General features: G+C 37.5%; 2 protein-coding genes across 2 annotated transcripts; both read right to left on the bottom strand.

The window, feature by feature from the left end:
• Positions 1–1,610: 1,610 nt before the first annotated feature.
• HSPA14 (heat shock protein family A (Hsp70) member 14) lies at positions 1,611–26,657 on the bottom strand. The gene is made up of 14 exons (XM_033100721.1): positions 26,495–26,657; positions 25,450–25,530; positions 25,291–25,373; positions 17,041–17,089; positions 16,806–16,911; positions 15,892–15,982; positions 14,782–14,886; positions 13,630–13,791; positions 12,123–12,278; positions 9,900–10,002; positions 5,614–5,826; positions 5,017–5,190; positions 2,664–2,734; positions 1,611–1,819 (listed from the first exon to the last, which is right to left on the bottom strand). Exons 1-14 carry the CDS (start codon positions 26,549–26,551, stop codon positions 1,741–1,743), a joined length of 1,530 nt encoding a protein of 509 aa, XP_032956612.1. The 5' UTR covers positions 26,552–26,657; the 3' UTR covers positions 1,611–1,740.
• On the bottom strand, positions 18,395–25,498 carry MSANTD7 (Myb/SANT DNA binding domain containing 7). Its single transcript, XM_033100722.1, has 4 exons — positions 25,450–25,498; positions 25,291–25,373; positions 22,584–23,315; positions 18,395–22,060 (listed from the first exon to the last, which is right to left on the bottom strand). The coding sequence occupies exons 3-4, from the start codon at positions 23,143–23,145 to the stop codon at positions 21,543–21,545; spliced, it is 1,080 nt and encodes a 359-aa protein (XP_032956613.1). The 5' UTR covers positions 23,146–23,315; positions 25,291–25,373; positions 25,450–25,498; the 3' UTR covers positions 18,395–21,542.
• Positions 26,658–26,765: the final 108 nt, after the last annotated feature.

Genomic DNA, 26,765 nt, shown 5'->3' with positions numbered 1-26,765 from the left:
TTCAATAGACATTTACTGAATACCTATGTTCAGGCACTATTCTAGGGAATGAAACATGATGGTCACTAAGACCGAGGGTCTTTCCTCTCAGTGTTTCATAACCTAGTGCAGAAAGCAGTCAAATAAGTAAGTTATTACATGGATATGGAAGAAAACTTAAACCCTTAGAGTTCCTTCTTTAAGTTTCAACAATCTACTGTAGGGATTGACAAACTTTTCCTGGAAAGAGCCAGACAGTAAATATTTTAAACTTGTGTGCCACACAGTCTCTGTTGCAACTACCGGTATTCACTCTGCAATTATAGTGCGAAAACAATACATGCATGATTCAGTGTGGTTATGTTCAAATAAAAATTTATGTACAAAACTAGTTGTAGGGTAGAACTGACACACTGGCCAACCCCTGACCTATTAAAAAGAGCTAACAATAACTACAAAATAAAATCCTAAAGCACTTGTCCAAAGATACCTGAAAGTATTTAGACTTAGCAGTTCCACTAGTTCAGTTGGTATTTTCCTATTTTCTGAAAACACTAATACCTTATACATGTGCTTATTTTATTTGAAAGCTTTTATAACTTTGGAAAAGGCCCTCAGAAATAACTACGCACTCGGCCTTAGTCAAAAGAGTATGCCTTCTTTGTGGACTTATAAGAATTATATCTGAATTCTCTTTGTGCTTCTGTCAATAATTTGATGCAGAAAAATCATGAAAAAATTTAAGTTTGGTTTCTGTATTCTTAGAAATAGAAGGTTACTGCCACCCATTTCCTTAAAAACCAACTGTATAATAAAGTGCATCCACAACATTTGAACACGTAAATAACAGCAGTTTTAAAATTTTACTCCTGAGTAAAAGATTTCCTCTTCTCAATTCTGTTGGGAACCAAGGAGAGAAATGAATGGAAAATCCTCTGTTGGTAATAAAATCTAGAGTCTTATGTGCACAGCTTACCTTTCAGCTCTTCACTCAATACAGGCAGATTAGTTGTCTTGTTTTATTTAGAGAATAAGCTTTTTCATTAGTAACCCACTAAGGAACTCAATGCCCTAGTGAATGTTCTCTGATGAAAACAGTGTGGCTAGCTTTCTCTTCAAAATAAAAAAATCTTTCAATTTCAAAAGAAAACCATGTTTGTAAGAGGGAAAAATCAAACTAAACTAAATTGTAAAAAGAAAAAGTAAAAGCACCTCCCTTATATTTTCCTCCACAAAAGAAGCCACTGTTGAGTTTGATTTTTAGCCTTCTAGATGTTTTCCTCTGTGTCACATGCATATCTATACACAACTGTTGAGTTTGTAAGTCTACTTTTTTCTTTGAAGCAAAAATGATATCTTACTTTGTACATGGTTCTGCATTTTTTCAGTTAGTATCACTTTTAAGTTGTTCTCTTAGTTAATTATCAAAAAAGAATAAAAGACTTCTTAAAATTAGAAGTTATAGAAACAAATTTTTAAAAAACAATGTTAAATTCCCAGTAAAATTTCCTTCAATCCACTTAAACTATTTAATTCTAAATATCTTCATGATAGAAAAAGTTCCTTATATTTCCCACTAATAATGATTCATCTTAAGTGGAAAAATAAAAAAGGCTGCAACATTTACCAACATATTGTAGTTTAATAGAAACATAGATTACACCGTTCATTCAAAAGTATTTTAATATAAACATCACTTATAAACAAAACCAAATAATGTTGATATTCTAGTTGTAAAAAATTCATGGTTTCCCTAAAACACTAAGATGCCACCTCAATAGTGATTGCTTCACATTTTCCAGTCTCTTGATCTGTGCATGTCACATGTAAAGATCCATCCCTGAACAAACAAAAAAATAACGAGACATAAGCTCATTTTATAAAAACAGGAAGTCCGTAAGAAATTACTTGAGGACTTAGAGTAAACAAGAGATAATTTTAATTTTTGAAAGAAGAATACTAAGATAAAGAAGAAGCACAATTTCAGTGTCTTTAAATTTAGTATTGTTAGGTAGTTCTTAAAAATTTCCTCCTACACCATTGAGATTAAGCTGTATTACTTGAAAACCCATATGAAGATTTTAAGTGTAAGACTTTATTCAAGCTCCAAATGGATCGTGTCTTTTTCAAGCCCAGGCCAAGACAAAACTACTCTGATGAATTTAATATTCTTGCTAAGTATAATTTATGAAATGAATTGTCCTGAATGTTAACTTGGAAACAACTTACTTGCAAGATATAGTGTTATGGATGAACTGTTGTCAGGGAAATGGTAATAGCTGGATTTAATTAGTAATTTATTTCCTAGAGATTTTCTGTAGCAATACTGAAATAAACTTATTCTTTCACAGGATAAATAATATCAATTATGTAACTTTAGAAAATTATATTTAAAATCAATAAAAATTATCCCAAATTTGCATGAACCAGTTTTTTAGGTGGACTATGCCCACAATACAATTAAAGAGTTCATAACAAATTCAGAATTCAAATAACTTGAGATACACTTTTCTTTGTAAGGTATAGTAATTCTGCAGGGCAAAAAATGTAAATCACTGATAAAATCTTTGTCAGTTTTTACTAAATGATTTTCTAAGAATGACAATGGGTAAAGAATCAATAAACAAAAAAGCTTAAGTCTCAAAGTGAATTTTCTTAACATCACAAGTAGTTTCATTTTGTACCTTTTCATAGTAAGAACAGCCAATATGTCACGTAATCCATTTTCTTTTTTATCTAAATCCTGGAGTATAACCTGTTTATGCAAAAATAATACAATAATGATTCAGTACTCCAACCTATTAATAAACAGATGCATTAATTATTCCAACAGACCAAATCCTATTTATTATTGAAACACACTTTTTAAAATAGCGCACTTTTCAACTCTCCTACCAGTTATTAGAATTCAGAGAACAGGATTAAGCTTTCTCAACTATGAAATGAAATGTCTCCTCCAGAAGGAGGGCATATAAGATAACTAACATATTTGTCCCTTTTAAATGTCATGTACTAGGTTAAAATGATTGTTTCTATGAAGTACTGTTTGTCTCAGAAAATAAACACTGCTTTTCTCTTTGGTAATTAAGCTATTATCAGTAACATGGAAATTTTATTTTGGTAAGCCGTCTATATGTTCTTTTAAAAATCCAAATATTTTCAATACACTTGGAAAACCTACACAAACCTTGCAAACATGTGGCAAATTCTTTTGTACAACTAAGATTACATTTATAAGTAAGAGATACTGATGAATTTACTATAAAACTCCTCCGTTTCCTAAAGAAAAGTATATCAATAAACCAAGTTTGGAAGCAGCTTTTCGGATTTTACCTATATCAAGATTTATGAACTTAGGCAAGGCGCTAAGTACCTAGCTTTACTCATTTGTGAAATGAGAAGGTTAGAACAGATGGGATTGTAAAAGTTTCTCTTCCAGATTCAGTGTTACGTGCTCACTTTTGTCCTCTGGCATCTGTAAGTTAGGATATAGTGACAGTAGCTGCAGAGTCTCAGAGAAGCATGTGAAGAAAAAGGTAATAAATATACAAGAGACAAAAGCGAAGGGAATAAATATCGAGACTGCCATCTGAGGTCGGCAATCTGTGCACAGGGAAGTGCTTATATAGTAACACAACAGAAACATCTGGATGAGCTTTTGAGAACTTTACTGGTTGAAGGAGCCCTACTCCAGTAGATTCTAAGATATTAATTAAATCTGAGTTGGAGCCCAGACATGTAATGTATGTGTGTGTTTTCATTATTTTCTTGTTGAAAGCAGCAAATATTTATAAAGTTAAAGATATTACACATTCTCTTTTGTTACCTACATTTGTTTTATTTTTACTATAAAACTAATTCATGCTCATGTCCTGTGCTATTTATAAAAAAATTCAGTAGAAAGTGTTAAAAAATAAAATATCCTCAAACCTATCCACTGTTAAGGTTCCTGAATACAGTTGAAAAACTTTGATATTTTCTATATTTTTTCACAAATATCTAAATATACACATTTACCCAAACACCTCCTCCCTTACACGGACCCATGATCTCAGTCTTTTTATTTAAAAAACAAATGATATCATACTATAAATATAGTTCTGCAGTCCCTGTGTGCTGTTTTAATGTACCTGTATTTCTTGGTAATGTTTCCAAGCAAATAACACGAGCAGCTCCCCTCACTCTTTTTAAAGAGATGGAGAGGATCACATAGTATGAAATATGCATGTGGTATTTTGAAAAGCAAACTTACGCTGTATCAGAGGCAGCGTGGTTTCATGGGCCCAGGAGTAAAACCAGCTTGAGGATAAATGAACCCAACCAACAAAATAACAAGGCATTTACCGTGTTTCTCTGAAAATAAGACCTAGCCGGGCCATCAGCTCTAATGTGTCTTTTGGAGCAAAAATTAATATAAGACCCGATCTTATTTTACTATAATACAAGAAGACCAGGTCTTACATAATACATAATATAATATTAATGTAATGTAATACAATATAATATATAATACAGTATAATATAGTATAGTAAGTATAGCATAATGTAATGTAATATAATATATAATACTGGGTCTTAATTTTTGCTCCAAAAGACGCATTAGAGCTGATGGTCCAGCTAGGTCTAATTTTTGGGGAAACACGGTACTACCATAAGGCTGTTTCTTAATCATCTATACAATGCACATAACAATATCTATCTCACAGCATTTTGTTTGTAAAGTGCCTCGTGTAGCACCTGGCATTTAGCAAACAAAAAAATGTCGTTTCCCCTGCCACATATCTTACCACCAAAGAGGGTCAAGAACTCAAAGAGAAAGAATATAAATACAAATTGTATTTTGTGTTCATTTTCCTGTAATTGTTTCAAATTAAAATCACCTAGTTCTTCTCTCTTACAAAAATGAATAAGTAGAAGTAATCTATTCATAAAAATGTGTTAGATATCCTATGTTTATTTCACATAAATTGATATTAAATTGAGGCAAAGCTAAACACTTTCATGAGACTAATTCATAGTTCTGTTTTACGTATTCACCTGTGCGAACTTGTCTTCCTCTTTTGCAGAGTTTTTCCCCTCAGACTCATACAGTTCGAGGCATACTGAAGATATACTTCCAGGGGCTTGTAATGTGTGTTGTCTTCGAGCTGGCAAAGGAGTCCCCGATGGAAACAGTACTGTGAAACTGTTGGCTCCTGATTCGTCGACTCCCTAATAAACAGGAAAATAATATGCATATCCTTTGATCTTTATCATTACAATTTAAAAAATCACTCCTATAAATGTAATACATATCCCATGCTGATAATTGTTGGAAACTACAGATAAGCAAAGAGAAGAAAATGGAAGCGATCCTTAATCCCAACCTACTTTATTTAAAAATAAATTGAAACATAGATCTCTCTCTGATTATGATTAGATTAAAAGTTATGATTGAAATTAGTTATTAAGAAATTACCATGTTAGATAAATACTAAAAGAATATGCGAAACTCGTTAAACATAAAATCACAAATATAAATTAAAAACTTTTACCAGTATATAAAGTTTTATTGTAAAAACACGGTATGTATGAAAACTTATGGTATTAAATTTATACCACTTTTATGGGAAAGTAAAGAAGAGCTAAATGTACCTTAACTAAAATATCTTTGGCTGAACACTCTATGTTAAGAGAGTCTTCTATTAAAAGGTTTTCTTTCCCAATAAGAATTCCTGCTTCTATAGCTGCACCAATAGGGATAACCTCATCAGGCGGGATTGAATTTAGAAGCTCAACAGCTGGGAAAAGATCTTTCATCAGTTGCTGTAGCCTTGGGATTCGAGAAGACCCTCCACAAAGGACAACCTAGAAAATAAAAATAATTTTCAGTTTTTCACTTCTAGAACAATGGCTGTTTCTCAAAGTTGACTGTAAGAGGCTGACCCGTCTTCATCACATAAAATATAAGAAACCCTATTTTAACGTATTATTTTGTTATACTGACCATATAAATATATATACAAATCATTGTTTCTGAAGAACTTAATGCAAAATTGCTCTTTTATGAGCTTGTCCACACGTCTAGTGCCCCAACTTTTATGGCTGCCACCCAAGGGATGGGCCCCCAAATCACCTAGCTCTGATAGCCAACAGGCTTGCATTCATGAGTCTCCTAGGACTACAGCAAATAAAGAAGAAGTGTTTAAATAGGCAAAGGAGCATTTCCTGCCCAGTGGCTTTACATCAGGGCTCAGTGCAGAGGGAGCAGGCAAAAGACCCATTTTCCAGTTTCCACTTGGCAGGGGTTTGACTGCTTACTTTCATAGTTGCTTGGGTATTATAAAATATGAATCTAAACAACGAGGAAAATAAAAAACATTACAGATTATTTTGAAAAAAAGTAATAAAATCTATCAAAGTTTGGAATAAAACCAAAGCTATGAATAAGTAAAACTGTAGTTAATTTATGAGGGAAAAAATTAAATGGAATAAATGAATTTGCATTTAATATAAGAATTTAGAAAAATAATGAAAGCGTCCTGGAAAGGCTAGAAAAAATAAAGAGAAAAGCAGAAATAAACCAATTAGAAAAGAGAAGAACACAACTTGAAAAAAAAAATCTAAGGAAGTCTTTTGGGGATAGTAGTGGTAAGAGTTGGAGCAAAAAATAAAACAAGTATCTGCCAAACTTAGGGAAGGCAAAAACAGAAAAACTCAAAAAGAACAGGGAGAGAGAGAGAGAGAGAGAGAGAGAGAGAGAGAGAGAGAGAGAGAGAGAGAGGGAGAGAGAGAGAGAGAGAGGAGAGAGAAACTGGCCCATTTTAATTTAAATAACTTCTTTATATATACAAATTTTAATATGAAAAGATACATAAAATTAAAATTTTAAGAATGTTATACAAAGTTGTATGTTAAAAATTCGAGAAATTATTATGATATAGGTCAAATTCAAAATTGAAGCAATAAAGAGAACTGGTAAAAGTTATATGGTACTTCAAGAATTAGTTTCAGACAAAAGTCTGTTTACAGGTAAATTCTGTAGAATTCTTGAGGAACAGAGAATATCCATGCATTATGCACTAGAGTAGAATACCTAAAAAGATGGAAAGGTATTAAATTCATTTTAGAAGCATCCACAGCCCAGGACACAACAATAAAAACACCAATCAAACAAAACCCTCTGGACCAGAGGTTGTAAAGTCGTAACTTGCAAATTACATCAGGCAAGTTTTGTTTTGTCTCTCCACACAGTGTTATTAAAAGTTCTGAATTAGTTTACTAACATTTAAATATTAGAAATTTTTTATTGGAAGTCCCTATTTTGAGTCTCTTAAAAAGTCGAAGGCTCCAACAGCACTGGCCTGCATCCCTAAAGGGTAGTAATTGGCAGGTGGGTAGCAGGTGCCCTGTTTGGACTAGGATGGCTCCCATCTGTAGGTGGCAGGCCCACCTTGACTTGTTGTGGCCCTCACACCAGCTAGTGGGCACTTGCCATTTATAATCACATTTGTGCTCTTGCTTTTCTTACAGCAGAGTTCAATGTGGAAAATTTTAAACTCTCTATACCCATCTCTTGATCTAGTAGGAGAATGAAAGAAAGACCAAGAGGGCTGTGTGTTTCAAGAAAAATGGTTTTCAAGAAACATTTCTTTTTTAAAGTGGAATCGTACAGTGAATCTGCTATACGTCTTGGCTGCTAGGCAGCTCAACTGGGGTGTAGTGCTTAAGATACACGTACAACTTTTTACGTGTGAAAATAAGTTGACTTTTTTTCATACCATCTGTAGGAATAATCTCAGTTTCAGTGCATCAGATATGACAGAGAAAACATTATTTTCCTGAATGACATCATATTCCTTATAAATCCTACCAACACCTCTGTCCCTGTAAAGGATTTCATTTGTTCTTTCCTAGAGAGTTTATGAAAGAAGTTGAAAATACAATTCCAGGAAAAGAGAATTTTTCCAAAAAATTGCAATGTTAATAATGAAGTTTTACACCTACTCAATCTAAATTGCTTTTTGATGAGCAATTTGGTAATAAATATTAAAAGTTTTTACTCCCAAATGTTATTTTCAGGAAATGAAGGGTGTTCACAAAGACTGCTGTTTATAAAACCAAAATATGCTATACATCCAACATCAGGAATTGGTTTGATGAATTATGGTATGTCAGTGCAATGAAATACTATGCAGCTATTAAAGTGCCGCTGTACAGTCTGGAAACTTGGTTAAAATGGAGGGATTAATTACACCAGTTTATGTGCCCTTCCATAAGCCCAGTCAACTAACAGTAAAGGGATTTAAGAAGATAACAACGTAAAAGGGCAAAATAACTGAAAGAGAGATCTTGAAATTTCAACATATTTTGGAAGGTGGAAAGGAGAGAGAGAATTGTCTGAAAGCAGATCAAGTTTGAGAACCAAAGAGAAAGCAAGGTGGTTTGACTCCCACAACCCAGAGAGGCTGGGGACTGGAAGCACACAGCACGCAAAACGAGGGTGGGACATGGACATGAAAGCAGGATGACTGGTAGAGAGCATACATATAGAGTGAATGGACCCCCCAAGACCCCTCCCCTAACCCAGACAGGTGGCCACCAGCACCTCCGCCACACTCAGAGACTGAGGTTTGGACCCCAGTCATGGTCTTGGGTACAAAAGTACAGCAGGGGACAGAAGTGGGGCATGGTGCTGAAAACGAGGGCAATAAGGAAAGTTTGCATATTAAACAGTAGGAACTGCGAAGTTCCCTGTGCTCAGAAGGACAGAAACCAGACATGTCCTCAAGCAAGAGGGGTGTGGGATTCCTTCTGAAAGAACCAGAGGCTGGGCGTAAGAGAAAAGAAAGAGCATGCGTTATGGAGACCCACTGCCTGAGTGCCGATCCTAGCTCCTTCACTCACTTGCCAGCAGTAGGACTTGAAGCAAAGGACTGAACCTCTTCAGAAACCTTAGTTTTCTCATCTGAAAATGGAGATAATAGTCCCTACCTGCTGGTGCTGTTTGAGATTAAGTGTTTTAATGCCTGTAAAGCCCAATCATTCCCTCCCCCTTCCCTGTAAGACGATTAGACATTGGCGCCCAGTGTCATAACCGGACTTTGCAGCCCCTCTGTAGGTGGAGTAGATTTCTGGGCCCCACTCTCAGACCTGGCCTTGTGTCTAGCATTGGCCAACTGAATGTGAATACACCGAAGCACACCACATCTAAGCAGAAGCTTTAAAAGCCATGCAGGTTCTGCAAGCTCTCTTCTTCTTTTCCCTCTGCCATGGGAACCGCATGTCCCAGGTAGCTGCTCCTTTAGTCTGGGTCACAGAATGAGAAGCACCATGGCAGTAAACCGACAGACACCTTCAGCTGCCCACAGGAAATGCATGAGGTGTGATCAAAAAATACAGTGAATGTTTAAATAAAATTTATTATAGTAAAAGACACATTGCCATTAATCCCCCTCAAAATACTCGCCCTCGCTTCGAACACACTTATCCCATCGTTCTTGCCACTTTCTCAAGCAGTTTTGGAAGTCCTCTTTCGTGAGTGTCTTTAGTTGCGTTGTCGTGGCTGCCTCGACATCCTGAATCGATTCAAAATGTTTACCTTTCATGGTCATTTTGACTTTGGGGAGGAGCGAGAAGTCACACAGTGCCAGATCCAGTGAATAAGGTGGATGAAAACACACCGTAATGTTTTTATTTGACAGAAATTGCCGTACCAAAAGTGATGTGTGACACGGAGCATTATCATGATAAAGGATGAAGACACTCATGAAACAGGACTATCACTACAGCCAGTAATCAAAGTTTAATCTATTGTCCTTACTCATTAATACAAGCTCAGAAAATGTTTAAATTCATAAAAATATTCTTTCAGTACTGAGGGGCTATTTCCAAGCCTGAAACTACTCCTAAAATAAATAAGAAAAATATACAAGCATTACCTTGTTGATATCATCTGCTGTAAATCCACTTTGTTCTAAGAGGGCTCTGATTGCTTCTATACATTTATTAAAAAGTGGTGAACAGAGAAGTTCAAATCTTGCCCTGCACACACACACACACACGCAGGTACACAAGTGCGCACACACACAGAGAGAAGAAAAAGACACAGAGAAAAGGCTTAGTACAATTAACAAGACATCTTTTTCTTGTAAGAGTGATGACAAAATCTAATGTGTTCTCTTAGGAATAGATTTATGATCAAAAAAGGACATTTAACACCCAGCAGTGCAATACCATGTGGGGAACAACATCCGAGTTATTTATCTACAAGTATATGAAGATATTGAAGATCAAATTCAGGTTGGAGATTCTTACCCATGGCCTACTTTCAAAACCCTAAAAAATGAAAACTCAATGTATGGCATTCCCAACAATAAATCTATTAATCCAAGTCAAACCATCATTTGGAAGTCTTTGATATTTTTATGTGTTAAAAGTTTTAAAAATTATTTCTTATTATTTTTCTTTATAATCTGAGACAATGCTATATAGAAGGTGAGCTCCTTTGCATCGCCTAGAAACTTGAATTCTAGCATATAATTTTAAGAATGATCTATGGTCATGAAAAATGTACTCCCTAATTTCATACTGAACTTCTCAAATGCGAAACTTGAACTTCTCAAGTGCAAAAACTTCTCAAATTTTAAAATTTACTTGTGCTATCTCTAGAGACTGAAACATACTTTTGGGTTGAAATTTTTGTGATAAAGGCAAATTTTTCTTAATGAAAAATTACAATTTCTATCTTATTCTTAATAACTGGTATTAATAAGCCAATGCACACTGAGTACTTGGACAAACTCAGCACTAAGTTAAGAATCTGGAAGTAGAAAAAATATAAAGACATTCTGCCCACAAAAGAGATTTCATTTTAATACCTTTCTATCTTTTGGGTTGTAGCTTGAAATCTCTCTTAAAAGATACAGAGCAGTGCTAACAGAATTTTCTGTGAACCACTAGCCCCACGAGACTGAGTATTGGAACTGTGGCTAGTGCTACTTAGGAATGGAATTTTTCATTTGTTTCCAATTAATTTAAATTTAAATAGCCACAGGTGGCTAGTGTTCATCACATTGGGCATACAGATCTGAAGTCTTTAGGAAAGCCCAGGGAGAGAGAGGAAGCTCAACCATAACGGCCAGATGAAGAGAGAATTTAACTAACTATAGTCAGTACAATCCTAAAAGTAATATAATTTTTAGGATTTTCACTATGGAAATTTTCACTGTGTTTCCAAGTCACCTGTTAGGTTGTTGGGAGATTTGAATAGTTTAACTAATGTAGCTATTACTACTGTTAGTAATATGCAATGTAAAATGACAGGGTGACATCCACCCTCTGGACCTTCTGGGTAAAAGTGCAAACCCTTGGAACCAATGGTTTGGATTATGTACGAGATATGGCTATTAGAAACAATTTCATGCATATTATACCTGTGTTTACTAAATGTCACATAAGCTGTTAAAATTTAAAATGTTGACGACGGATGACAGAGCAAACAAAACCAAGATAAATATCAATCTTTAGTATAGTGTGATATTTAAAGACTATGAACTTTGGGGTCATACTGGTTGGATTTGAATCCCAGGTCCATCACTTACTAGCTGTGTAACCCTGGGCAAGTAATAAACCTCTCTGTGTTTCAGCTTCCTCATGCGTAAAATAAAGAATATATCATTAGGCCATTCCTTTTAGGCTATACCTCCTATGAGGACTTGATGATTAATATATACTAATACTTAGAATACAGCCTGTCACACAGTGTTAACAATTAAGTTGTAGTAAACGACCATTGAAACGTGCAAGCCCCACATCAAATATAAGCAACAAAGAACTAGGGACTATATATGTGGGGCTGCCATTTAGTAAGAGAAATCTGAAAATCTCAAATTTGAGTCTCTTCTCAACTTTGTCTAAAAGATCTAGTTGTAGCTGTAAACAACAGAGCAAGCAATCACAACTGACGTAATTACTTTGGGAACAGTCAGTTATTCAGTCTGACAAAAACTGGATCCCAGAAGTAGAGACAGGAAAGCTCTTCTTTTCATAGATGGAGAATAAATCTCAAATGACTAAACGAAAAACTCAGGATGAGAAAATGACACCTAAATATGAATGCACTTAAAGAGTTCCTTAAAAAAGTTTTTGAATTTCAGTTTTACCTGGACACAGTGCAGTCAAAATCTTGACCTTCATATAACGAGTCAAGGAAACAATTGGCACTTCCCAAGGTTGACAAAGAATGTTTTGCAATGTCAGCACTGTTCATCAATTTCATCATGGCTCGGGCATTTCCTCTGACGTCATGTTTGAAGGATCTAAATTAAAAATACAGTCTTTGAAGTTTATAAATTACTTGGTCATTTCGAACTTATTATAACGAAAATCTGGATAATCCCTATTAGGATAATAAGCAGCTCATGAATCAAGGTAAATACCAGATTTTAGTACCTGGCTTCTAACCCTCCAAAGTTTCCAAAGAAAATTCTCTGCAATTAAAAGAAGAGTTTCCTCAAGAAAAGTGAACAACCAAACATACTTAATCCTTTGAGTTGCTGCATTCTGTAACCATAATAATGAAGTATACTCTGAAGAAGGTGGAGTAGCTGTCATCTTTTCACAGATGAGACAAATGGAAGTTGAAAGAGATTAATGTAACTGGGTCAAGTCTCACACCGCCCCCATTGCAACTGCAGCACAATCATTGTTGAACAGTACAAAATTATGTGTCCAGCATTAAACAAATAAACTAGAAGTGCTTCTTCAAAGAAATCTGACACACACAAAATAGGTAACAGTTCTTTTACCTTTGGAACTGTTGAGTTAATTGTTAAAACTAAGTTGAGTTAATCGTTAAAACTGCTTGCTAAGTAGTGAACAACGGCCTTGTTTCTAAACATGTTTTGTGACTGGAATTGGTAGTAAAATTAACAACGCCCTACCTTGAATTGTAACACTTTTATAACAAAAAGCTGTATAGGTCTTTATTAAACAAGTAAGAAATTACGGCTTTTATCAAGACTTTTTTTACTTGGTTGGTTTAGTCAAACTGATGAAAATACTATTTCAGCTACATTTTTGTTTTTAGAGAGGTAATGCCCAAATACAACCTTGATCCAGTTACATTAATCTCCTTCAACTTGCATTTGGCTCTTGATGTGCCAAACAAGGTTAGAATTTTGAATGGAATAATTACATCCAGTAACAAAACTAAAATATTTCTTGTGGTAGTAGATTAGTAATTAAACACTCCATAAAACATTATTTCCTTGAGATATAAATACAACGTATGTAATCTTCATCAGATCTACTTTTAAAAACTGTTCAGAAGGGCGTAAAGGCTTCCATGCCTATTCCTTCTTCATTCAGACATCAAAGCAGCACATGAAGAATTAAGAAACTGAACTTGAGATCCAAGTTCACCCAGTTCAATGTCTGGTGGTCCCTTAAACTAAGTGAAAAATCCAAGTGCATTGCACTGGGCAGCTTGACCTCTGTTTCCCCACGTTTGCCTGGCTAGACATTAACTCTAGACACAACAACATCCAGTGCACTGGAAAAACCACAACTTCCTTTGAAGCAGGGCAATTTCAAATAAATTAGAAAAAAAAAATAAAACCTGAAGACAAACTTCAATCAAAATGTATCATCAACTCCATTAATACTCACCTCTGAAACTCAGAAGCTAGATACTGTGCTAAGGTTTCTGTGAAATGTGTACCTCCAATGTTATCATCCGTGTTTGTTGAAAGAACACGATATATCCCACTGTTAACTTCCATGATACTGACAGATAAGGATGTCCCTCCAAGTTTGAACACCAAAATATTGCTTAAGAAAAAAAAAAGACAACTTACTCACTTAGTTTAATCCCTTTAAATCACAAATGAGGAAACTGAAAATCTCACATGAGCAACTAAGTTGTCCATGGTCATCACTTAGTGATGAATCAAGCCTAGAAACCAGATCTTCTGATTTTAAGTCAAAGTTATTTTTCATTTAATTGTGCTGGTAAAATTGTATTCTTCTGAGAAACTGGAGTTCAAAACACCAACTTTTCAAATAAAGAAGAGATTTGTTATTATAGTGAATTGTAAGAGAATGTAGAAATTTTGTGCTACTATTTTCCAAGCTACTACTGCAATAACATGTTCTATAAAAATGAAACATGCAAAACCAGGAGCTAATTTCCTATGCATCAACATTCATAATTTCTGATAATCTACATTTATCTAGTTTACTTAAAAATAATTTCCTAGTGATTTATGCATATTAGTTTCTTTAACTACAAGATATGAATGAGGTGAACAACTAGTGGAAATTAATATTTGAATTAATTTAAGTTGCATGATGTGTCAGCTCTATTAAGACAAGTTTTGACCACTAAATTAGGAGTATGTTTTACTATTTTATTATCAAAAGAAGTCTTAAATCCCCATGCTGGATTTCGCCCTATCTCCTGCCAAAATGAATATATATATAAAACTAATCAATGTTTCTAAACATGTTTAACAATTGGAATTGGTAGTAAAATTAAGAGTGTCCCAGCTTGAGTTGGAACTTGGCTGGCCTTACGAACTTCAAATCTTCCTCCAATAAAGGGACAAAATATGGGTGATAAGGGGAGAGCAGAGGCTCAGTCTTTTCTCCTTTCTCTACTGTCCTAGGACATCTTTCTATTTTAAAAACTCTAGTTTAGATATCTTTTCATCCACAAAGGCTTGGAACCACTGCATTATAAACAATCTCTATTGATATAACTGCTATAATCTAAATTGTTTTTTGCACTGAAAAACTGAAAGCTGCAAGTATGGTTTTTACCTTTTTCCAGTGGGTGAGTCTTGTCCAATTCCATAAGCCAGGAGAGCTGCAGAGGGCTCATGGATTAACCGCAAAACATCAAACCCAGCAGCTCTGGCTGCTTCCCTGTGGACAATTTGCTTTCAATGAATTTAGTATCACAACACATTCAAGTTCAAGTCCACATACTTAGAAATGCGCTGCTAAAGATTTTATGCAATAGCAAGTAAGATTTCATAAGTAGAAAATGGACGGTAATGATCTTTAGAAGCAAGATAATAGAACACAGAAATGGATGTAACTCTGTAAGAGTAGATCATTTTCCATTTAAAATAGTCATGTTCAGAGTCTACTTTCTTAAAGAAAACAACATGTCTTATACTGAATAAGGAAAAGAAAGCTCTTCAAAATGCCCATGCTTAAAAACTTTAGAAAGAGGTTAACACAAATTTGTAATACATTTTGGAATTTTCCAACTACTTTTAGCGTCACAGGTATTAACATCTCACAAGTTTAAGTAAATAAAGCAATTCTCTACCTCAGAAGCAACTTAGATGCTGCTCTAAAGCTTCATGTGGAACCCTATCCCAAAACAAAGGCATGAATGCTCACCAATTACAATTGCATAACTAAATTATAATGTAAATTATATTGTAATCCTAATATCAAAAATTTTGTCATATACACAGTAAAAACTAAATTCGACTTTTTGTTTAGATGCTGAGATATAAGGTGAATAAATAGCTGCAAATATATTCTAAAATTGCACATTTTTATATAATTCCCATATAAACCCTAATTATATGAAACTGAGTCAAAGTGATTCATAAGCATTAGCTTGGTAAGTAAAAACATTTCCAATCAAAAGAACTAAGAAGGTATATCTAATTTTATGTTCTCTTGGCGTTCTGTAAAAGATAGGAAATATTAATGATCATTAACATACTTTTTTACCATGCTCTTTACTTTTGTGTGTGTGTGTGTGTATATCCACAGATATATACATACATGTATTTAGAAATACAATTTTAAGGTATTTTCAAATGCAACTTTACTTTTCACTATATTGTACTATTGTGAAATTTGTATTTCCTTTGACTAAAAATACCATAAATTCCATACTATACTTACCCAAGAGCATTTTTTTGCTTTTCTCCAAAATCAAATGGAACAGTTATAACTACATCATTTGCATTTGAGCCCAAGACAGAATGTGCCGTTTCTATATATTAAAAAAAATAAAAATAAATTTTGATGGCAGATGAAAAGTCAAGTGATACTTTCTGAGGTTTATTCATTTGTAGTGAAGATTTTCTCACTATAACAATTTTTCAATTCACATGACTATCCCACCCCATTGATTTTCTTTCCTTATTCTCTTAAATTGTGCACTATTTTTTCGTGGTTTTGGTAGTTTGTGGATGTAGAACTAGGTACTTTCCAAAGTGCCTGGCTCTTAGGCTTCCAAGTTTCAACCATCTCCCAAATTAGACTGATTCCACTGAGAATAAGCTTCTAATGAGTCAATGTGAAGACAAATAGCACCATGTTAGTTCAACACATTAAAGGTATCCCTACCATCCTACAAGTTCTTAACGTAAATTCCAGAGCCTGATAAATAATCTACTCCAGAATTTCCTAAATTGTTCCAAAGAATGCCACTCAGCCCCAGCCTTCGTCTAAAGTGATGATAAAAACCAGACCTACCTAATGTGCCTAAATATTATTGAGCGTGCACTCTCAATCTTACAGAGGGAGATACGATATACACTCTTCACTGTGCTTATTTGGCCACTTCATCTTAAGAAGTTTTGAAAATGCCAATCTAGCCTAATCCATTTACATTCCTTCTCCAGAAACCAAAGTCAGGGAAGGTATGTCATTTAACCATGGTCCCATGGCCAATTAGTGGCCCCGTCAAATCTAGAGTCTAGGTCTCCTCTCTGCTCATCTGCTTAATCACTGGCTTCTCCCAGGTCAGAAAACACACCTAATGTTTTTTTTTAGTGGTCAACTCTTAAAATATTTTCTCTTTGGCTCAATACCTTTCATTTTACTAAATATCAATCTGGCAACATCTTCTGGGTTAACAAATTTTGTTTCTTCTCCAGTATCTATTTCATATTGTAATTTCCCATTTTTTTCAATGACCTATAAAGGAAATTATAAGTGCGTTAAATAAGGAAGAATTTTGATAAAAACACAAAGTTTCAAACTAATACTACAGGTCAGCACCTTAACAATTACTTTCGTAATAGGGAATAATAGAACCATACTCACTAAACATTTACTTTCTGTGATGTATTTCTGAGCCTGTGGATCATCAGAGCTGTCCATAAAGATAAACATAGTTAACTATTAAAATCAGTATCGTTGATATATAAGGTTTAAACATTATATTCTTCAACACCACTGAACAAATATAAAAATATAAACGAAATCATTGCTTAATATTAAAAAAACTTAAAAATATAACAGATGATAGGATTAAATGAATGGAATATTTATAATGGTTATAGTAATTCTATTAAGGTGTTACTTTTCTGCATTTCAAAGTAAATAGCTCTTATTTTTCCTGATCTTGCTATTAACAGGTGCTACATCTGGGGATGGTTTTCATAATATCAGTGATTTTATGTGATATACTCTCACATCTATGATCCTGAAGATCCAACCACTGGGATAAAAAACACAAAAAGATTGCAAACTAAGGGCAAACCAGCATTCCTAATACCATCTTTGTTGCTTGGTTTCTGAACATGAATTTACACCCAAAATAAAAAAAGGGAGCAAAAGTACGAACGTTATACACGGAAAGGTGCACAGTACTATAGATAGATAGACCTAGAATGTCCCATACAAAGTAGGTATTAATGTTCTTGGCAAAGAAAAAATTAAGACAACAGGTGTGCTGTTCAACACAGCAACACTAATTTCTGAGTAATACAAAATATTTCCACATGTATCACCTCACTTGATCTTCATGACACCTACGTGGGCTTGGTTTGGCAGGTATTATTTTAGAAGTAACAGGTTCATAGAGGTCAATGACTTATAAGCTAATAAGGGGCAGAGTCAGTACTGGATCCCAGGTCTTCTCTATCAGGCTACAGTTGTTCACACTTTAAACAACTGCCCGGCAGTAAGATGGTACATGACTGAAGTATTTCTGCCTCTTGAATTGGAATGGGAGTCTTTGATCCTTGGCTTAATTTCATCTAGAAATTAAAATGAAGTAGACCCTTCCTCTAAACCCTTCTTCCAAGGGGCTGTGGCTATTCTGTTCCGAGACCAGTCTTAAATGTTACTAAAAGGTGGAAATTAATAGCAACTAATTGCCGAAGCGTTATTGAATATGGAAGGACCCTAATCTGTGTAAATAATAGGAAGACAAGAGGGGTTTAATTCAGCTTAGAGCTCTGTCAGGAATCCTTGCAGATTCCTCATACTTCCTTCCCTATCACCTAAAAGTTGATCTAGAGAGAAAACAGGTAAGTAGCTTGCTCAAAGTCGCATGGCTAATTTACAGCAGAACTGGGAGGAATCCTTATATTTAATATAAAATTTAGTATTCTTTCCATTAAACCCTCCCTTCTTTCCTTTGTCTAAATCCAGTATTTAGACTATATCCTGTACAAAACCTCTTAAGAAAAAAAGTGGAAGTGTGCCCGCAGTAATTTTCTTGCACCAGTGTTATAATTAGTGCACAACACCAGTTCTTTCTTTGGAATACAACTGAAGTCAACCAGTATAATTTATCCTATTATGTGTAGGTTATCTATCACTCAGACAAGATAATTTGCTAGGAGAAGATCTTTTATGAATTTTACAGAACTCTTAGAAATGAAAAATTATTTTTCAACTGTTATGCAAAGGCCTCGCTCATGTGAGGACAGAAAGCACACATTGCTCTTGGGGCCATACACAGGCAAGACCCTGGAGATTAGCTAGCAGAGCAGAAAGCAGAGGATAGAGGTGACAAATGATCACGGATAGCGCCAGAAAGTAGCGGACTGACCCACAACTACGTACAAGTAAAAACTTTATTGTCCACATCAGGATTGAATTATGTAACAGATAACCCAAGGGTGGCGGGAGGTTGGTATACATAGCACCCCAGTCACAACACGGTCTCTAGGAGCAGAGTGTGAATCCGACCACTGCGATCACAACCTTTACCAGCAAAGCCATTCTCTTGCCCTTCCTCAACACTCGTCTCTTGCAGTCAGCAGGCCCTCAGACCTGGCGGACGTCAGCACGCATGTGCCACAGGGTCCTCGTCCCCGCTACGGGCACAGTACAGTGCCTTCCATGTCTGAGTTTTTACATTCATTTGACCCTCCCAACATTCCTTTGAGGGAGGTAGGATAGTTAGTAGTTTCCCACTTCAGAGCTGAGGAACCTGAGGTACAGAATGGTGAAATGACCCACCTAAGGCTAGACTGGGAGCAATGATGGGGCCTAGAACTTACGCGGCATTTCTGGGCTTGTTTTCTTTCACACGACCTCTCCTTATTACAACTTCCCTCCTCGTAACAGTCTTTTGCCTATTTTTCTGTGTACTCCTTTAAGACCTTTCCCTTCAGTTTGATTCCCACATTAAGGTTACTTCACCCATTCGATTTTCACCATACTACCTCCCAAGTTGAACTCCGCTCCTGTTCTTCAGCACTTCTCTTATCTCACATAAATCCTCGCCTATGTGTTTTGCTATCATTAACAGATTAATGTCGTACAGGCCTAATTCTCCTTCAAGTATTTCCCTGTTTTTCCAAAAAGTCTACGTACCTACATTATCTAGTGTTATCTAGTTATAACTGACGCGTATCCCTCCATATAATGGCCTAAAGCAATTGAGAAAATGTGTGTTTGTGTGTGTGTGTGTGTCCATTTTAATGCCTTAATATATGCTCCTTTAAAAACAAAGAATCTTTGTCTGGCATGGTGTTGATAGACGTTCAGTATATTAATAAATACTACTTCTGTAGAATGCTTCCTTAAAATACAATTGTTACCAGTATTTCAAACATAAATATGTGACTGTGACTGAAAATACTACAATTAAAATTTCATGTTGCCTTTTTTGTTATGCTACTTGTCATAAAATTTTAGAATTGGAAGGTACTAGAAAAGTCATCTAATACAAATCTCTCATTTCAGATAAAGAAATGGAGGCACAAAAAGGGCAAGTGATTTTGCCAATGGAGCTGTGGCACGTGACAGGATGAGAACCCAGGAGTTTAACTAGACTCCAGGGTATGCACACCAGCTGCCTCCTACCCCTGTCTCCTACTCATCGGAGCAGCTCCAGGTATAGTCCCACTGTTGTGTTACCCATTGCTCTGCCTATTTGTATTCCAGCATTAAGCACCTAACCCTGCAAAATATAAAATCTCTCCCAACATGCTCACACTTTTTTTTTTCAGCCTCTAGATTGAAAGAAAACTGTTTAAAATCCAAGGCTCCTATTTGTATTTCCTGAAAGTACTAAGTAAAGCACTAAAAGCTTTAAGTTAGTTTAACGATGGCCAGTGATGGCTTCCCTTCTGAAGTAGACTGGAAGTATGGCTCAACACCTTTCCATACCCCAAAGGAAGGGTGTGGGTTTTGGGGTGGAAAGGGAATCCATTTGTTGAGAGCTTGTGCTTAAAAGGAGTTCTCTATTGCAGGCAGTCTTTATTCACATCACCCTCAAATGTTCTTTTCCACCATATGCCACTAACTAGGTGAACTTTCACCTATACCATATGAGAAAAAATGACTGGAAATTTCCCTAGAAGGAAAGTTCTGCCTTCTGTAACACATAAGAGAGAAAAAAGGCTAATAGAAAAGAATGAAATTAGCTAAAAGCACTTGAAAAACTGATATAATCCGAATTCTTTCCATGATGATCAAATGGCAACCCAAACTTAAAAAAATATAATTATACATATAAAGGGACCCAAGTAATATGGAATGCAAAGAATTTACTTACATTTAATATTTTGTAAAACAGCCAATATCTCATTATACCAAAGCTTATCAATATGCACCGTAACACACAATTGTGGCTCCCTGTCAGTTCTGAGACTAAGAACTACCAAAATGGAGGGAAAGATGGTTTGACTAGTGAGTTTACTAGTATGTTATAGACACAGCAGTGAAAATGAGAGGAAGGTACTAATATACATGTTGTCTCTATAGTAGTCTTGAGCTATAGAGTGATTAAAAAAATGAAGATCTCAAACTCCAGGAAGCAGTCAAGTTAAACTAATAAAGATTCAAGCAATGAGGTCATCATGGCATACAACCACAATTCTATATCTTGTCAATTAATGCACCTCACCCTAGCCTTACCTCGGCCAGGGTCAAATATGTTAATAACTTACACGTGTATAGTGCTTTTAAATATTTAAACCCTTTCACATCTATCAGCGGTTTGCTCCTCACAACAACCCTGTGAGGTAGGCAGGTCAGGAGTTGTTACCTAGCTCCCATTTGACAGATGAGGAAACTGGTGTAGAGAGGTAAACTAAATTGCCTCACATCAGTGCCAAAGCCAAGGCTAACCAGCTCTCCGGACTTGGCACCATTTATTTTCTATTCGGCCACCCCTCACATATCTGAAAGGTCTTTCAGTTAGTGGAGAAGCTTGGGAAAAGCAACTAGCACGTTATTCCTGCAGAATCATGGCTCATCTACATTTTTTCTGAGGACATGGCAAAGGAACCAGGGTATGAGAAGGCAACTGCTGGATCTGGGCTTCTACCACGTTAGGAAGTACAGCCTTGTGTGACCAGTGCCTAACTTTTGGTATTCGAAATTAGCCTCTGAAGCAATTTTTCAAGGCCTAGCTGGAAAGCACCGGTGGCCTCTTCCACCGCTGTCGCCAAGCGTCTGACTGCGACGACGGCATCCCTGCGGAGCTCGTTGGCCGTGTCCTGCTGAGCACTGGCCTCCTCACCAATAGCGATCAGCCTGTCCAACTTTTCTTCCTCACGCTTTGAAAGTTCTCGTGCCAACCTCCTATTTTCTGCCAATTCAGCTGCAATAGTCCTGGCCACTGACCGCCTTCTTCGCCTTGCCCACCTTGGAGGGGGCTCACTGGTCAAAGGCCTATCCCCACCAGAAACAAAAGGAACTCCGGAGATTGGAGGCTGCTGTGTGGAGGCCACCCCAGGAGTGTTTCGGCTGGTGCTGGTGCCAGGGCTGGGCTCACCGGACACACCCAGTCTGGCCAGGGGGCTGCTCTGACAGGGAGCAACTGCACCTCTGAAAAGGTGGTGGGAGCTGCTGTAGCTGGGGGTCCCTTGAGAGCACCCTGAAAAACAAAGCAACAATGTTGCAGAGAGGACCTTCCTGCTAAGGGAATGCTTGGAGCTAGCAGCTGAGTTGAGAGACAATTACAAAACGGTACTCATTCCTGGAAAAGCCTCTTTCCTCAAGGGACTGGGAAGAATTCACTTCCGTAGTCTGGATATTTTGGCCTGTTGTCAGCTTACCCCCAAAACCGCCCCCTTGCTTTCCTGAGCCCCTTTCCACTTAGCTACCCAACCCACTCTATATCCACAAATGCATGGGTACCCATTATAAATAATGCCAGAACTAGTACGGTTCTCAAGAGTACATCTTCTGTATTTAAAGCTTTAATACCTTATATATCTAGGGTCATAGCTTTTAAACACTTGGAGCCCTTAATCTTACCATTGGGTTTAAAAAAAAAAAAAAAAAGAGAGCAGGGGCAGAAAAAGGGACAATGCTGAAGAGAACAGCATCCAAAGACATGCTGGTATTTAGAACCGAGTGACTCTGGGACCCTGATCTGTCACATGTCTGGGAATTACCTGCACCCGAGGATTCATCCCAGGGGTCATCAAGGTCACTGGTTTCTCGCATCTGGTCACTGATTCTCAGCTGACAATCCTCATCTGATTCCTTAACTGTTTTCAAGGTAGGCTGGTGATCTGCTGCTTGAGTCCTTTTTGCTCTCAGAATGCTGGTTCCTTCTTCCCCTGGGGTGTCAGAGGCCCCCAAGTTCTGATCACAGTGCTTGGCCCAAGCAGCATCCTCCATCAAGTTGTCTGGGTCCGTCACTATCTGACTTCGGAGAAGCTGATCCAACGTATCGTAGAATGGACAGTGTGGCGGGTCGCTCAGACTTGTGGCATGGGCGACATACGCCTTTAAGTACAACGCCTTCAGAACTTTAAACTTGGAGCGGCACTGACGCTCGGTGCGGCGGAAGCCTTCCTGCTGCATTCGCATAGACACAGCCTGATAGACATCCGCGTTATGATGCACAGTCTGGAGGCGCTGAATATACTCTGCCTCGCCTAGTATGGAGAGAAGAGTCCGCGTCTCCTGTCTGGACCACCGGATGCCCGCACTGCTATTGGCACTGGCCATAGTGGACTGGGAAGGAAGACTAGCTGAAGGGAACTCCTGGGCAGCAAGGCGCAAGTCTGAAGGTGTGGGGAAGAAGCACTGGTGCTCTCAGTCTATTTTCCAGGAGCCAGCCGATTCTTCCCTCTCAGGGCTAATTGCTGAGAAGCCAGGTCCGAGGACTGAATTTCTGGCTGCAAGGCCACAGGGGAATGAGAGTTACAGGGAGGGTGTGAGGAAGCAAGTTAAGCGCTGCTACCTGTAAGTAGGTCGCAAACAGGCAGGATGCTCAGACTGAGAAAGCACAATGTTGGACGTTGGCTGGGAATGGATACTGGACCAGGGGCTAACACGGGACTTACTGGCTTGATACCAAGGGGACTGGCTCCTCCACAAAAGCCAGAAAGCTTCCAAGGCTGAGACCTGGTACCACTGTGTGTCTGTAAAAATCATCCTTGTCTTGTAAGCAGACAGAACGAGGGGGAAATACCGGGAGCCTGGGGCATCTCATTCCAGAGACGTGCTAGCAGGACCATGGTGCAGCGTTTGTCTGAAGGGTGCTCATCCTTCACTAACCTTGGCCTACGCAGCGTGCTGTGGCTATGTATTACTGACATCACTGCACTCCTTTGTTAAAAAGTAACTTTCGGGGCCAGAAATGAAGCTTAAGTTCTTCCTGTTAATACGAAGCTTTCTGCATAATATGGCAGAAGACAACCACATCATTACTCATCTGTCTGCCCCAAAATAGCAGCTTAAACAAACGGGGCTACCAGGAGACAGATCTGTGGACAGGTTCTGTATCTTGACTGTATCAATATCAGCATCTGGTTGTGATATTCTACTACCATTTTTCAGGATGTTAGCCTTGGGAGAAAGTAGTAAATCCAGTAATACCTCAGATCTCTTTGTATTATTTCTTATAACAGTATGTAGAATTACCTCAAAATAAAAAGTTTAATAAAAAAACATATTGTTGGTTGCTTACAGTGAATCTAGATTCAACATACAACTCCCTTTTTTTCAGTTTATAATTTGAAAATTTTTGACAACAACTAATTTATCATCATCATCACAAAAATCTGAATTCTCTCCAAAATACTATAGTTTTTGGCACAGTGCTTAAATATTGGAAGGAAAAAAATAAACGTCAAGTTCAGTTTAACTAAACATAGGTAAGGGATAATAAAAAAAAAATCTGTATGTAAAAAAAAAAAAAATCCATTAAATTTGATCTATTACCCCCAAATCCCAGGATCAACTTAAGGAAATTTCTACTTAAATTCTCAGCTGAACAACACAGAAAGGAAACAACCTGAGCTAAGAGTTAAAAGTCCTGAACTGCAGACCTATTCTAGTTCACCCCCCTAATTGAGTAATACCATAACTTCTATGTGCCTTGGTTTTCTCATCTATAAATGGGGAGGGATAAAACCTGCCTTACCAATCTTACAGGGATTTTAGAGGATTAAGTAAAATAATAGATGTGAAAGCACTTTGAAAATTTAAAAACACTATATCAAGCATTACCAGTCCGGTGAAAATGAAACCCCCTAATTATTATGGTATCTATAATTTGAGGAGACAGGAGTCTGGGGAAGCAAACCTTTTTAATCTTTTAATTAAAGCTACAACAGATGATTAACCTGATTCATACTTAAGACGTTAATTAAGCTGTTTCTCTAATGATTAAATTTGTAAGCCACTGGAAAAGGTTGTTCCCAGAAAGTGTCACAGAAGGACCCAAAGAAGAAAATCGAAGCATCTACATAAATTATGACCAAACGTATAGATTTTGCAAAATTCAATTATGGTGCAAAGAAGTAGTCAAATTCCCACAAAAATCTTTCAAGGTCCCTCAGTTAAAAAATACAGAAATGTGAAAAGTCCAAATTACCACCTCTGAATGACACGAACTGTCAAAACTAAAGGAATGCTGACGTTTACCAGTACGAACAGACCTATCAGCAAGAAACAGATGTCTGAGTGAATCCTATCCTTAAGACTCAACACTAATCATCAAAAGAAACAGCCTACTGGGGTGCTCTCTGAAATGACAGTCATAAAAAACAACGAAAAAGCAAATGGTGTTTCTAGTTTCATTCCACATTATGCTTAGGATGTATAAACACATTTTTATTACCATATGTAAATTATTTTACTCCATACCTCCTGCCAAGGATCTGCTTTACTTTCACTACTGTATTTGAAATATTTCTTATTCTACTTTGTTTTGCCGCCAATCCCACAACCTGAAAAAAGAGAAATATATTACAATGCATATAATTTTTACTTATTTCAAAGTACAAAAATGAGGGGGAATAGTACCTCTTCATTTTCTGAATAAGCAACAACAGCTGGAGTAACTCTGTCACCTGCATCGTTTGCAACCACATCAGCCCGGCCATCCTGGAGAAAAATACACAACTATATTAGTTGTTTTGAAACGAAATATGTATATAGTCTCATTAGACATATTCGGGCCTTTGCATATATGTGGAAAAAAATATGCTCTATCAATATTTTAAATGTGTAGATTTAACTGCCGCTATTAATCTCCTATATTTTATTTATGTAAGGCCAACATTCCACGAAGAACTGCCTCATTTTTTTCAGTCTTCTCTGCCTAGTCAATAATTGGAACAAACATAACAACAATCTTCCCATATACAATTATAAGAAGTCTTATTACACACAGTTCCTTCCCCTATAAATACATAGTTCTTCCCTTTTCCACATATAATGAAGTAGCACTAATCCCTTTGGCTTTTCCTTACAAATCATTTGGCATTTAAACGCGAGACTAGTATCAGGGGAGTTCACTATTATTGCTCCTTCCGCCTCCGCACTGATGAGACGAAGGCCACACAACTCCTTGTCAAGCTCTCTTATTTCCAGACAGGCCAAGTCAGTAGACCACACACTATCAACTCGCTTCACACGCTTCGCGGGATCAACAGCTCCAGTTCCAGATCGCAGCCACCCCGCCCCTTCCTGGGAAACGTCCAGAAATCTCCAGGTCTCCAGCGGTGACTACATCCCCGAGACCTTTCAGGCACCTGCGGCCTGACGTCCCCGGGACCGTCCCCATAGAGACCCCCCGGTCTCCTGCGACCCTGACGTCCCCGGACCCCGGGCTCCAGCGTCGTCACCCTCTATCAGGGCGCAGCTGGCTTTCCGGAGCAGCAGTGGACGAAGCGGGGTCCGCCTGGCTCTTCGCCTGGAAACTTCCCCGCAGTACCGCCTCTCCGCGCCACGTTCCTAGGCCGGCGACACGCCGTTCACAACCCCGTAGATGATCAAAGGATTTGGCCCCTCACTTAGAGAACGGGCTGGCTGACATTAGGCCCATAGCCCAGCCCCATTCCCTCACCTTATAGACGGCCACACAGGCTGATGTGCAGCCCAGGTGAACTCCGATGGCCGCCATGAGGCGGCAGAGACGGCGGCAGCAGTAAAGAGTGGTACCCGGGTGGCTACAGGTCTCCGGCTCCCAACAGCCCCATCAGGCACCGCGGAGACTTCACGTTCCCGCCCGCCCACTGCGTCCGGTCCAAACGCCGCGGCCTCCAGCGTCGTCGCCAATCAGCCTGGAGGTCCCGCCTCCTTCACCAGCACTCGGCGAATAGCTTTAGTGCGTCTCT

Source organism: Rhinolophus ferrumequinum (genome assembly GCF_004115265.2).
Source record: "Rhinolophus ferrumequinum isolate MPI-CBG mRhiFer1 chromosome 5 unlocalized genomic scaffold, mRhiFer1_v1.p scaffold_110_arrow_ctg1, whole genome shotgun sequence".
In the NCBI taxonomy this organism is placed as follows: Eukaryota; Metazoa; Chordata; class Mammalia; order Chiroptera; family Rhinolophidae; genus Rhinolophus; species Rhinolophus ferrumequinum.
Note: the sequence above shows the minus strand (reverse complement) of the source record. Positions and strands in the feature narration are given on the sequence as shown.